The 14,233-nt window shown below is 43.0% G+C and overlaps 1 protein-coding gene across 1 annotated transcript in view; it reads left to right on the top strand.

Annotated features, from left to right (window-relative positions):
* The first annotated feature begins 829 nt into the window (after positions 1 to 829).
* Positions 830 to 14,233, top strand: part of MAPK1 (mitogen-activated protein kinase 1) — a 37,072-nt gene continuing 23,668 nt past the window's right edge. The window contains exon 1 of the mRNA XM_065646242.1: positions 830 to 1,177. Coding sequence (XP_065502314.1) covers positions 1,035 to 1,177 — 143 coding nt within the window. The 5' untranslated portion in view covers positions 830 to 1,034. The remainder of the gene's footprint in view (positions 1,178 to 14,233) is intronic.

Here is a 14,233-nt window from a genome sequence, read left to right as displayed (position 1 = left end):
GCGGGAACAAAATCAGAAGTGGTTAAGATCCTTGTGCATAGTTTTTGCAAACTTCCAGATCAAGTAACAGCTACTGCAGGAAAACAGGACAGGCACTGTCGAAAGCGGAGTCAATGGCACAACGCAAACCACCAACTGCATCCTCACCTCCTGCCCAAGCCCTAAGTTTATTTACGTTTGTATGGGAAACGACTAGGAGGAAAATGTAATTCTGTGTAAAAACAATATGCTAAGTAGAGGTTGCAAAACTACGCACTGAAGTTAGGAGATGCCAGAGACAAAGTTGCCCTTGCTACAGCAGTTCGGCTTTCACACGTAATAACCTTGCGCTGCGTGACAGCGGCGGGCGGCAGCGCACCCGGCAGCCGCGCAGGCCCGGCCCGCAGAAGCGCTTTTCCGGCACGGACTCCCGGCCGCCCCGCCCGCGGGCAGCGGTGTCACGGCGGCCTGCGGGACCCCCGCCCGCGCGGCTCTCGGGCCTTCCGCCGGGAGGGCGCCCAGAGGCTGCAGCCCCGCCCGCTGCCGGGAGGGCCCGTCCCGGTTCCCCGGCGGGAGGCGGCAGCGGGACCCCGGCCCGGGCTCCATTTCCTGCCTCCGCCACCTGACGCCTCTAATGGCGCCGGGCGGCCGCGCGCCCGGAGAGCCGGCACGCCCACCACGTGACCCGCCCGCCGCGCCCCCTCCCCGGCGGCTGCGGTTACCGCAGTCCCCGGCCCCGCCCCCGGCCCCGCCCCCCCCCGCCCGGCCCCGCCCCGCCGCTCCCTCCGCGCGAGCCCCCACCCCCTCCCCCCTCCCCCCGGCCTGGCTCGGTGCGCGCGCGCGCGGCCGGCGGCGTCTCCTCAGAGCGGCCGCGGCGGGGACGGCGCTGACGGGGCCTCGGAGCCGGTGGCGGCGGCCTGTGCTGCGGAGCGCGGCGGAGCGGGCGACGCCTCTTTCCATCCCTCCCGCATCCTTCTCCTCGTCCCCCTCCTTCCTCCTCCCCCCGCCTCCGCCCCCCCCCGCACGCAGTCACCGCGGTTCCCGGCACGGACAACATGGCGGCGGTGTCGGGGGCCGGGGCTGCGGGCGGCTCGGCCAACGCCGGGGGCCCGGAGATGGTGCGGGGCCAAGTGTTCGACGTGGGACCGCGCTACACCAACCTCTCCTACATCGGCGAGGGGGCCTACGGCATGGTGTGGTGAGTGCCGGCAGCCAGCCCGGCTGGGGCAGCGCCCTTGCCCTCAACAACTCCCTCCCTCCTTCCCTCCGCGCCGCCCTGCCCGGCCGCAGCCTCCGCGGGGCCCGGCCCCGGGCTCCGGCCCGCCCTGGCAGCGGGAGCAGCCCGTGTGTCGGGGGAGGGGGACCGGGGCTCCAGCATCTCTGCCTCGCTCCCCTCAGCTCTGCTTTTCCCTCCGTGCTCCCGAGGTTTGTCCCTCCGGCATCCCCTTTCCCCTCCCTCGCTGCCGCCTCCCCCCGCTTCCAAAATTCCTCCATCCCTGGGTGCAGCTGAGCGTCTCGTTTCCTTTCAGCCGTGCGTTTATTTCCTTGGATGTTTTTCGTCCCCGTCTCTAGAGTTGGTTGCTCTCTTTTATTTTCTCCGTCTCTGTAGTGCTACTGCAGGCGGTCAAAAAGGGGGAAACGGTAAAATCCTGCTGGCAGCTCCGCGGGTCTCTGTGCCCCCGCCAAGGCTCGCCTGCCTGCCTGGCCCTGAGGTCACGGCTGAGAAAAAAAGTGAATTTGTGCATACGAGTTGCTGCCCCTACCTGGCTTTTCTTAGGACGTGCCGTCTGTGCTGCGAAGCCTGCCAGATTAGTGTCTAAATTAACATGTGTGCAGGTGAAAGTTCTCTTCAGACGTTCTAGCTTTTGGTTATATTTTTGTACTAAGGCTCACTAAAAAGCGATCGTGTGTGTTTGCTTTGCTTGATATCACTCTTAAAGACTTGGGTGAATTAGCTACAAAAGACGGAAAAGGTAAACTAACCAGATGGAGGGCGTGAGGTGAGGTGGGTTTTTTTTTTTTTCAATCTAAATGAGTTGGGATGATGCTGTGTGATGGTACGTGTAGTATCTGGGTTATAAATCTGACATGCTCAGTGACGTCACTTAGGATTTCTTATTCTGTTTTCTATTAGTAAAAGAGGTTAAAAACCCCCTTACTTCTGAAATAATTTATGGGATGCAGATGAAAAACTTCTTTTGTTATTGTTTTGTCAACTTTCTTCCAATGCCGCATCTGTTTCTTCAGCGTGCTTTTGACCAGAGGTACTAAATGAGATTTACGGGCTATGACTTCACGGAAGCTTGGTCAGCATTAATTTCTCTCTCTGATGCTTCATCTTTTGTAAACTAGTGCATTTCTCAGCAAAGGCTCCTCACAGCCTTCAGCTGTATGTTACAGGGTTTTATAGCTGTAAGTTTTTGCATATAGTCATTGAATTGTGCTGGCCTGTTAAGATGAAGTCATCTCGTATTTCAGGGTGGAAGCTTTCGTCTAGGCCTGAACTGAGCTGGGAGATGAGCCTCTTACAAAGTTTTGAGTTGTGGCCTTTGCTTTTTTTGCTGTGGGAAGAACCTTCAAACTGTAAATCAGTAATCCTGTTTACAGTGTAAAAATATCCTTGTTATTGATTTAGTGCTAGAAATCACGACAATCATTCGAGTCCAGAACCTGTTAATGTAGCTTATGGTACAAGCTGTACTTTATTACTGTGTACTTTATCATCTGGGCTAGGGCAACTAAACCACCGCAGATAATCTCGGTACTAACTGCACTGGTTTATACTTGCAGTCTGATTTAGGAAAGTACTTGGCAACAGTATTTCCAAGATGTACACTCTGTATAGTGTAGTTCATGTGAACGGGGTGTTAAAAGTGTATTTAACAGACAACGTGTTAAAGCTGAAATATTTTGCCACAGATCAGAGATTACAAAGAGCAGTGGGATGGCAGCTGATGCCCTTTTTTGGCATCACTGCGCTAGTGAGCAGATACAGGGGAAACGGGGCCACTTTCTGCCCCTCCAAATGCTACATTATTAAATTCTATACTGAAACTGTTTCCCCTCCAAAACTATATAAGGTTATCTTTTATTTAAGAACTTGCTCTAATATATTGTGTCTGCTATGGATGCTGTACAAAATTACTAAAAAAAATTCCAAATCTCCAGTTCAGTTGAAATATGCACTTGGGTCTTGTGGTTTTTACTCTAAAATTATTAATGTGAAATACTAAATTGGGTGTGTTGTGCACTTCATTATTGCTCTTCTGCCTTGGATGTGAAATGTCAGGGAACAAAGTCTCAGTTTATATTATTATACTTGATAAGGCAAGTGTTGGATGCACTTGTAGTTAAATGCCATAGCAACTGTAATGTTTTGTAGTGCCTAACATACAAGCTCTTATGATTAAATAAGATTACTTATAAATCGACGGAGGTATGGGTTATGCAATTTAGTACTACATGTTTCTTATCTAGCTTTGATTGCTAATGCAGTGAGGATCTGCAGAAGCCTCTCCCTTGGGGGCGGGGTAGAGGGCAGGCTGCGTGCAGATGGAGATGTTTCCTGCAACTGCAAAATCCATTTAAATTTCTGCACTTTAATGAGGGAAAGCAAAGCAAGCTTTGATTTTGTTTTAGACCCACAGCTAATGCGTACAACTTGGGAGATGCTAGTTATTTGCAAGTGCATTGTGCCAAAAGGCTTGTTATACAGAAAACAAGTGACTTTACTCTTAAAATCTTTCACTCTTTTCCTTGTTTTTACTAAGTCTTGTATATCTAGGTTATTGGGTTAGGGAGTTGAAAACAATAAATTCTTTATATTAATAAAAGGACAAATTAAGTATTCTTAGGATAGTGCTGTTACAGTCAGTCTTCCATTTTGATTTTGCAGCAGAGAGAATAATGTTTGAGAAATATTGATCGCAACATAAAATAACAGCAGAGGAAATAGAGGAAGATGTTGACTGAATAGACTGTACGCGAATGTTCTCTCATCTGGATTAGAAAACCCTTAAAGGCATTGATCAATTTTCTCCAGTGCATTCGTTTTTAACCTAATCAGGTTTAGAGTAAAAATGAACTTAGCAGTCTATTTACTGCTGTATTGTGGTTGCACTTTCTCAGCTTCCTAAGCAGAAAAGGCACAACGGCATCAGGCAAACCCCCATCTTAATGTCCTCCAGTTAAACTCTGCCAAAATTGTTCATCCTTTTTGATACAGGCTTGCATCTTTCTTGGAAATTTTATTGCTGGAGGTGAAGAAGTTAATAAGTGGATATCCATGTCAGTATTCTTTTCTAACCTGTTTTTTGTTTTCAGTATTTCTGCATGTGAAACTAGGGGATGACCACAGAGCAAACCAAGTTTTAGCCACAATCCTCGGCACTTTCCAGGACTGCAGGACTGTCTTTGAGCAATTTAGTCATACAGTCATGTTTGTTCTGAATTAATTTATCCAAATATATGCAAATGTCATGTTTATTTTTTTTCCTCTTCCCTTTCTCTTTTGCTTAGGAGTTGTTTTGAAGGGCTTTGGTGGGAAGCTCTTCATGTAACTTGCCCTTTCTTTCAGCGATAGGGGATTATCAACCTCAGAGTCAGCTGGGACCGACTTTCACACCAAGTCTGAAAGTTTCAGAGCTGCCTTTCAGACACAATAAAGTGTGAAAGGTTTGTGAGATTGTCTCCTCCTTCCCAAATGTGTGTGGGCTTTTTTTTTCTTCTTAAAAACCAACCAAACAAAAAACTGTTAACAGGCCATATTTTAAACACACTGACACAGCAAAAAAATAGGATTGTGTTGAGCCGTAAATTTCCAGTGTGAATTGTTCTTCATGAAGTTGGTCAGCAGTAATTTGGTAAGGATGATCATTTGACAGATTAAAACAAGTCAGCTTTTTGGAAAGAAATGATGAATGGGAATGTGATAGGGATGTTGGTTTATATTCTGGGTTTTGGAAGTCCTTTTTATCAGCAGGCTTATGTAAATGTTAAGTATTATCACTGGTGTGAATAACTGCATATAAATAATAAACATGAATGCAGTTGGAAGAAAACAAACTTGAAGCTCAAATCTTGCATTTCTTGGCCTGAATTTGACTGTGTTGTTACAAAGACATCTTTGTGTTACTGATGTGCTATAGAAGAGTGATATTAGAGGTTAAAGTAGTCAATAGAGGGACTTTAAAGTAATACTGAAAAGAATATTTTAAACATTTGGCAGTAGTTTTTTCAAAGTTCTGCTCCTTTCTACTGTCTCACAGAAGAGCCCTACTTGTAGAGGATGGATAATTTAAAATGAAATCTGAGAAGTGTATTCAGGATGAGGCTCGAAACAGAAAAAAAAAAAAATCAGGGATAGAATGATCTGCAAGGTGTAGATATTAAAAGATGAAAATAGAAAACTTGATGGGCTTGATGATTGTGTAATATTTTCTTTTGAGACTGCCCAGCGTTACACAAAAAGGTAGCATTTGCATCCCTGTGAGGGTCAGGTGGGCGGGCTGCTTAGTGGCAAGGATCAGAAACAGCCTCTAAGGTTTTTTTTCTGTTAACCATTGCATTGATACAGACAAAGTACACTGTAATGACAGAGCAAGTGTAGAGATGGATGTTCCTATTTATATGTGCTTTTAGGGCACACAGGTTTGGTATGGGTGTCCATACCCACTAATTAACATGTTCTAGTCTTTGTGATGAGGAAAATGGGGAGCTGATACAAGTTAGCCAACCCCGATAGATCATTCTTATTAGGGAGTGTAATCAGTGGCTACTTATCAGCTTCTGCCCTCTGGGGAGGAGGTCCAGGTCCATGTTTCCCTTCAGTCACCCAAACTTGTTTAACCTGAGGTGGAAACACGAAAGGAGCAATTAGAGCTGCTTTTGCCTCTCTCCCCTGGGATGCGACAGGAGGTCCGCAAGCTGTGCAGCAGGCGGCAGGGACGGGACAGCAGCTACTCGCTCGCTCTGTTTGTATCAGAACTGTCTGTGAGATTTATGGGAGATGAGAGATAGCAGCTTCTCCTGTCCACCCAAAGTAGTGGGATACTAGCTTAAGAGTTGAGGAGTGCAGCTCAGGGGCACTTGCATTTTATAAATAAATACACATTTTCTTAACATAGCCTGGTCCAGCCCACATAAACAGATAGAGGTAACTTGTGTTGTTTTTTTAAGCCTGATGTGTTAAGGAAATAAGGCTTATGTGTTCATAGTATCTGTATGTGGTTGCATCAGTCTGTCTCCTGTACTCCTACATATGATTCGTGAACCTGTTGCCTGCCTTCTATCAAATTTGACAGATGGTGGAGGTCTTAAAGATGGAAAGTTTCTACAAGTTTCTTAAAAATAGGTATTTTGCTACAGTGAAGAAATCCTGTATGCTGCTTGGCTGAAGAAGAGACTGTATCAGGAGGTCACTATGAGAAGTCAGACTTGCCCCAAGAGATGTGACAGATGCCCCAGTTTCACAGATGGATTTATTTGTACTCTGGAGATGAGAAATGTGCATTTGTAGGACACCAGGCTCTGTTCAGTGAGCTCGTTTAGGTGTGGGGATCTACAGCCCACAGAGGAGTTAATACTTACCAACGGAGTAGATGTGTACAGCTCAACTTGAGTTGAAAACTAGTACTTTGCCAACATAGTAATTTTTTAATTGCTTTTTATGTTGATGCTTTGTCATGACTTTCAGCTGTGATACAGTGATGAAATTAACTGATCAGTTGGATATTTAATAAAAATATTTTACGACATCTTGCTGTGGAATCCTTCACAGCATAATGTAGGTTGAAAGGGACTTCTGATGTCATGTAGCCCAACCTCCTACTCAAAGCAGGGCTGATGTCAAAATTCGATCAAGTTGCTCAACTTGTCCACTCAATATTTCCAAAATCTCCAGGAATGGAGATTCCACAACATCTCTGGGCAGCTTCTGGTTCTAGTGTTAAGCCAATTGCCCAGTGAAATTTTTGCCCTTAAGAACATGAGAGTTTCCCTTGCTGCAACTAGATGGTCACCTCTTGTCCTCCGTACTTTACCTCTGAGAAGTGTCTGGATCAGTTTTCTCTATATCTCCCTTTATGTAGCTTAAACCAGCAATTAGATGCTTTCTGCCCACCCACCTTTTTTTTTTTTTTCCCCCTCCTAGCCTATAGAAACCCAGTTTCCTCTGTTTTTTTCTTGTATGTCAAGTCCTTCAGCCCACTGTGCATCCTAATGGTTTTCTGCTGGACTTTCTCCAGTACCGGGAGAGAGGAAAATCAGGCACAGGATTCCAGATATGGCCTCACAACAGTAATCACTTTCCTCGACCTGATGGCTACACACTTAATAACCCAGCCCAGTCCATGGTTAGTTTTCTTGGCTGTGGGCAGGTGCTGCTCATGGATGAAGCTGGATGTTTTTCTGCTAATCTAGACAATACTTTTACTTGCACTTAAAGTGAGGTATTTTAGGAACTTTTTACATTATGTCTGAAAAAAACCCAAACAAACCCTAAAACATTTTATTAAGCTGTTTCAATTGTATTTGATTTTGATTTCTAAATCGCTCAAATGAAGCATATGGAGCCATAAACATATTTTAGAGTACAACTTTTACTGTTTTGTAAGGTAAATTAAATTAATAGTATATGTGAAATGCAGCAAAGCCTAGTTTGTTTCAGATGGTTTATTTGTGTAAAACATAGATTCTATTAATTGTTAAGTCAGTTATTAAAGAGAGTTGTTTGCTCGGGAATGAATCTCCTTTTCAGAAGGGAGCTTATTTTCCTTTACATTATTAAAACTTTTGGGCATATAAAGAAGCTATTATCAAACTCATCTTTTTGCAAGGTACATTGAAAGCCAAATATGCATTGCTTTATCAGTTTCTACCATGTAGATGAATAAGATCCAGGTAGTAATAAATGTCATTCAGATGGGGATTATTCTATGAGATTGTTATTTTCTTATAATTGATATTTTCTTACCATTGATGGTGGACTTGGCAGTGTTAGGTTAACAGTGGATGAAGTACTGGTTTGTGGGTCTGTATATATACACAGACGGCTCGAATAGAAATATTGTTCTATTAGATTTGGGCAGAATCTTCCATGACAGTCCAGTTTTTAGTGGAGTTGTGCAAGTGTTTTTACTATTTATCTTGTTTAGCAGTACCTAAAATCACAACAGTCTAAGTTCTGTTAACAGAAGATCTCTTCTCTTGGAAGTTCTTCTTTCATATTTTAAGAGAATTTTCATAAAATACTGAAATACTCTGTGGTGATTAGGATGCAAATGAGAGTTTTTGTTACATGGTAGAAAGTAATTCGCCTGTGGTGTGGGTGCGTTTTAAGTACCAGCAACTTGCAATTAGACTTACAGTTTATAATATGCAATTACTTCACTTTGCAGTTTTCCTTAAAATTAGCAGCTGTTACTGCAGTGCCTTCTCAGTTGTTTGGAGAGAAAGCAGTTTCCTCCACCAAATATTGCTGATGTGTCCTGCGTAAAACTTGAAGTCATTTGAGCACTGCAAATTAATACTCCCCAAACTGCTTCAGTCCAGAATTTGCCCAATTTTATTGGGATTTGGATGGTGCAAAGTACCCCAAATGACATTCAGGCTGACTTTTGTATTGGATTTTTCTGAGCGTTTCATAATCGTGAAATATCTTCCTTTTAGTTACAGGAACTGACATGTCTTAATGCCAATACCCTGCCTGAACAAAACACAACTATTAGTATGTTGAGGGGCTAGAGTTTACTGTTGGCATGTCTTTTTAAAAAGATAGAAAAAACATGCAAAAAATGCCTTGTAAGCGGATACTGAAGGGAAGTAACTTCTGATAGTGGTGAGATGCACCGTCAGTGCTGGTGGTTTGGGTTTTTGTTGTTTTGTTTTGCAAGTGGAGTACTGAACTGGCCATGGCAGGGTGGACAGTAGCAATGAGCTTGCTTTCTCTGGTGCTTTGTGATAGTTTTCATTTTGCACTGATGTTTCTACAGGTTTAGGAACACCTCTGCTGAGTATACATGGATGATCTTGTTCAGTGTTTTATTTATTTTCCATTGGAGTGAAATACCGTGAACTGTCTCTTTTGAAGATTTATGTAGTGTGGAATCAGTTAAATAAGCTAATTCCTGAAAAAAATATCATAATTGTCTGGATTTTTTTCCTTTTTCTAAAGCTGATTAGGGATTGAAGTCAAATTAGAACGTTATTAGACAGAAGAGTAAACCACACTGGGGGATTTGTTAATATGATTTCACTCCCAGCTCTCTCCCCACTCTCTAGGAAAGGGCGATGTTTCCTGCACACATTCATAGTGCTGCTCTGCTGGCAGCAGTTGTTTCCTTGACTCTGGAGTAACACTGGTTGTGGAACTGACCCGCCATTGCTGTCTTGGTGGCTTTTTGTTGCCTCTTGAGAAGCCATAAGCACAGGAGGAGGAAGCTGGCGCTTCATCAGCTTGTGTGGAGGTTGAGCTTTCATGACAGTGGGACCTCAACGCTTACGCTGTGGTTTCCATGACTGACTTGTGCTGATCTCGGGCTGTGGTGCTTCTAAAGGAGCAACCTTTCCTTCTGTGCCTCGCGTCGAGTCATTCCTTCCTCCGCTCTTGTGCTGGTGCTTACAGAGCTGTAGAGTTAGCTGTGGTGGGAACCTGGTTTAGGTGAAGTTACTTCATAAAAAGTTAAATGTAAAGGTAGTAAGTTGATGTGACTGACACAAAACCCGTCGAGTGCTAGTGCTGACGCAGGAAGGGAATGGGAAAATGCAGGTAAAGACTTTACTGTTCCTGTTCATAAGCTGCTTTGACTTTGAGCTGCTTTAGCTCTCTGAACTAGCACAAAGAAAGCAACCGCTCCAAGCAAAAAAGTGAGAAAGGGGCAGAGTTGTCAGGCAGAAAAAAAAGAGAGTGAACCGCAACCACTCCTTTTAATTCGTGGAGCCCTTAGGTTGACTCAGATGTTGTCGAGCTCTTACAATTTTAGCCTGAAATTGATACCCACAGGAGTTGTCTTTAAGTTTTATATAGAGAGAAGAAAGCTAGTGATATTTAATATCATAATATCTTATCAAAAGGAATGGGTGCTTTTGGAATGGAGGTTTTATTTTGCAAATAGGAAAAGGGCCTTGAAATGTAACAGTTAAGTTTGCCTAAATGTTAAATTTGGCATAGATGCTATCAAAGGAAATATTGGCAGCGGAGAACCTGTAAACCTCTAAAATGAGGAAGCTAAGTGGGAAGGCAAGAAGCAGAAAAAATAGACTATGTAAAAGTTGTCTGTTTTCTGAAGACCAACTTGAACCAAAGTACCATAAAGTAAAGTAGGCATATATGGCGATTTGAAGTCACAGTGCTTCACAGCTGAAGGTATAGAAAGAAAAATACATATTAGAAGAGACTGAGAGAAGCGATTGTTTTTTTCGAGCAACTAAGATTGATCAAAACACCATAAAGTTAAATGACAATACAGAACATTGGGTGAAATAGCTAATATTTTTCTAATACTAGATGTTAAGGTGCATTTCTGGAATAGCTGTTTTCCATAGTTCTGCTTAGTAGGTGCTAACAAAGCACAAATCATCTGGTCTGCCACACCCTGGGTTATGAATTGACTGAGTTTCTGGTGAAAGTGATTTATTTAACAGGCTCCATTTTGCATGACTAACTATTTATTTTCAAAATACTAGGAATGATCTAAGGAATTAAATTATTAAATCTTTATTATGTGCATAGTAAATAGTTTAAAATTGTAATGCTTTGGAAGGTTCCATCAGATTTTCCTTTTCAAATACTGAAAAATAAAATCATGCTTTTGTAACCTATTAGAATCATTTGAGTAGATATATGAAAACAAATTTCCTATAGGAGGTTACAAAAGTGCCTTAAGAATTTGTGGTGTGAAGGGCAATAACCTGTAGTAGATCAGAAACTGCCAAAGAGTTAATAGCGTTTATGAGTAATTATTCACATTTGTCATGGGCGGAAAGAGTTGTCATAATTATGCCAGCAATCTTTAATAGTAGGATTGATAGATAGTGAACGTTATGAGAGAGAGGACTGAAAAAGTAGGTGGTAAAGGTGAAGGCAATGCAGCTGCATTTTTGACCCAGTAAGCTTCAGAATTTAACTAAAAGCATGATAGAGCAGTCTGCATTGATTACTTGTGCACATCACTATGGACTTGTGATAAAGGACACTGGTTTAGAAATTAGATTTATTTTCCCCCGGGCTGGAAAAGAAAAACAAAAATCAAAATGGGTGGAAATTGCCAGGTGAGTTTCAGTGTCTGTGGGCAGCTGTATGTCACAGCAGTGCATATTATTTTTCTTTCCTTGACAAAAACAAGACTTAAGGTAAATCTGAGGTTATCCAGTAGCTTACAACTTGAGGTAGAGTTCCAACACACTTGACAAATCGTGGAAAATTCAGCAACCAGATAATGATAAGAAGAGGTCCATTTCTTAAAAACTCAAACTTTTGGCAATTCAGTATGTAATTCTTGTATCCAAGCTTACTCTGAAGTATCTCAATTTTGAATTCAAGTGTTTTGGCCTCTTCTTTTGTTAGAAGAATCCCGGCTGTAGAGCCGGGCCCAAAGAGTTGTGGTGGACGGAGCCAAATCCATTTGGCGGCCGGTTATGAGTGGTGTTCCCCAGGGCTCAGTGCTGGGGCCAGTTCTGTTTAATCTCTCTATCAATGATCTGGATGAGGAGATTGAGTGTGCCCACAGTGGTTGCAGATGACACCAAATTGTGTGTGAGTGTGGATCTGCTGGAGGGTAGGGTGACCATACAGAGGGATCTGGACCAGTGGATCATTGGGCTGAGGCCAATTGTATGAGGTTTAACAAGGTCAAGTGCCAGGTCCTGCACTTGGGTCATAACAACCCCAGGCAGCGCTGCAGGCTCAGGGAAGAGTGGCTGGAAAGTGCCTGGCAGAGAGGGATCTGGGCATGTTGATTGACAGCAGCTGAACATGAGCCAGCAGTGTGACAAGGTGGCCAAGAAGGCCAACAGCATCCTGGCTTGTATCAGGAATAGTGTGGCCAGCAGGACCAGGGCAGTGACCATCCCACTGTACTGGGCACTGGGGAGGCCAAACCTCGAACCTGGGGTCAGTTTTGGGCCTCTCATGACAAGAAAGCCCTTGAGGTGCTGGAGTGAGTTCAGGGAAGGGAACGGAGCTGGGGAAGGGGCTGGAGCACAAGGGTGATGGGAGCAGCTGAGAGACCTGGGGTTATTTAACCTGGAGAACAGGAGGCTGAGGGGAGACCTTCTCACTGTCTTCTACTACCTGAAGGGAGGTTGGAGCATGGAGGGTGTTGGTCTCCTCTCCCAAGTAACAAGTGATAAGATGGGAAGAAATGACCTCAAGTTGCACTAGAGGAGGTTTAGATTGGATATTGGGAAAAATTTTTTCTCAGAAAGGGGTGTCAGGCATTGGAACAGGCTGCCCAGGGCAGTGGTGGAGTCACGGTCCCTGGAAGGGTTTAAAAGTCAGGTAGATGTGCTTAGGGACATGGTTTAGTGGTGGGCTTGGCAGTGCTGGGTTTATGGTTGGACCTGATGGTCTTAAAGGTCTTTTCCAACCTAAGCAATTCTATGATTATAGGCTAGTAGTGCTTATGCATGTTTCCTAAAGACTGAGAAGATAATACATACAGCTATTTTTTAATAATCAATGGGGAGTCTCTGTAGCATAGCAATAGATAAGAGTGCAGATTATAACTTACTTGACTTTTGTCTGAGTAAGATGAAAAAGTACATGGTGCTCATGTTCTTAAAGTTATTATAATATTTTTGTAGCTTGAAAAGCAACTAGACCCTTAAGGCTGAGGTTTGTTGGGTTTGCTTTGGTTTTTTGTGTGTGTGGTGGTGTGTTTTTTGTTCTGGGTGGGGTTTTTTTTGTTTTTGTTTGGTTTTTTTTATAATCTAATATTTAGGTAGCTCTCCATTTTCATGGATCTACTAACTTCCCTGCATAGTAGGAATTAGTCTGTAAAACTAAAACTTTAATGGAGCAAAGTAAAAGTTTATTAAGATGCCCTCGTTTCATTAGCTTTTTTCCTGAATTCACAGCTGAGAAGCCTGGGAGATGTTCTGTTACTGAGAACCTATTCTAGAGAAAGCTAATAAATCAAACCAAAAACTCTCAGCCAGACATGGGTTGTCTTTTCATAAACTGAGGTCTGTTAAAACAAGGCAAATATGTCTTAATATGAATAGGCACATATTCCTTTTAAAACCAGGTGCTGACTCAGTAAGTTAGTGCTAATAAAAAAGGTCTAATAATATACTTATTTATCTTCAAAAATATTATGAATGAATGGGACAAAGTACATATAATTCTAGTAACCATAGGTGTTTACAGTTGGGGACAAAAAGTGTATTCAGTGGTATAAAAATGACACATTACTGAATGTCCTCAAATATGAAACTGTCCGACTACTTTTATCCTTTTTCCAGTTTTTTTGGTAAAAGAATACTACACTGTAGCTACTCCCTGTATTTTAATCATTTAGAATCAGAAACTAATTATTCTGAAGAATCTGAAAGGGTTAATATCTGATTAAAAAAAGAAGAAAGACACAAACCAAACTAAAACCACACAGTCCCCTCCACAAATCAGCACCCATAGCACTACCTTCTTGCTTTCCCCCACCCCCCAAAATCATAGTAAGCAGTCTGTTATGGTACTGCCTGTTATTACTACATCATAACGCTGCGTTTTTTTTCTTACAGCAGTCTTAAAAATAAGTTTAAGCTATTTGCATTGTAACTTGATAAATGTCAGCATGTTGTAGAAATGTCCGTGATTGAGCTAAATGTAGACTGAATGGAGAGATTAAAGATCTTCATAGATCAGCTTGTTTGCTGGGAATTATTTTTGCCTCTCCTCTCCTGGTTGCAAGCAGAATTATTCAATATTTCAGAAAGACTCTTATCCCTGGATATGCCCTTGGAATCTTGTTTCCACAGCAACACAAAGCTACTGATGAAACATCCCTTTTAAACTTCAAATCAGTCTTTTATTTAGAGTTGTAATTAGGATGTTTGCTGGTAGCATTGTGTATTTTTATGCGTATATATGCATGTGCTGAGAGCAGCCTGCAGAACAGCCGTAAGGTGAATAATCCTGGAGTGTTGGAAGAACATCCCGTGGTGGGGCGAGCCTTCCGGCCGCATGGCACAGGAGTGTGCTGAGGATGGGGGTGCCCACAGAGCAGGCGGTTGTTTTTCAATGGTTATATGAAGAAAC

Source organism: Caloenas nicobarica, chromosome 16, assembly GCF_036013445.1.
Source record: "Caloenas nicobarica isolate bCalNic1 chromosome 16, bCalNic1.hap1, whole genome shotgun sequence".
Taxonomy (NCBI): domain Eukaryota; kingdom Metazoa; phylum Chordata; class Aves; order Columbiformes; family Columbidae; genus Caloenas; species Caloenas nicobarica.
The sequence above is the reverse complement of the archived record's forward strand: the minus strand, read 5'-3'. Positions and strand labels throughout refer to the sequence as shown.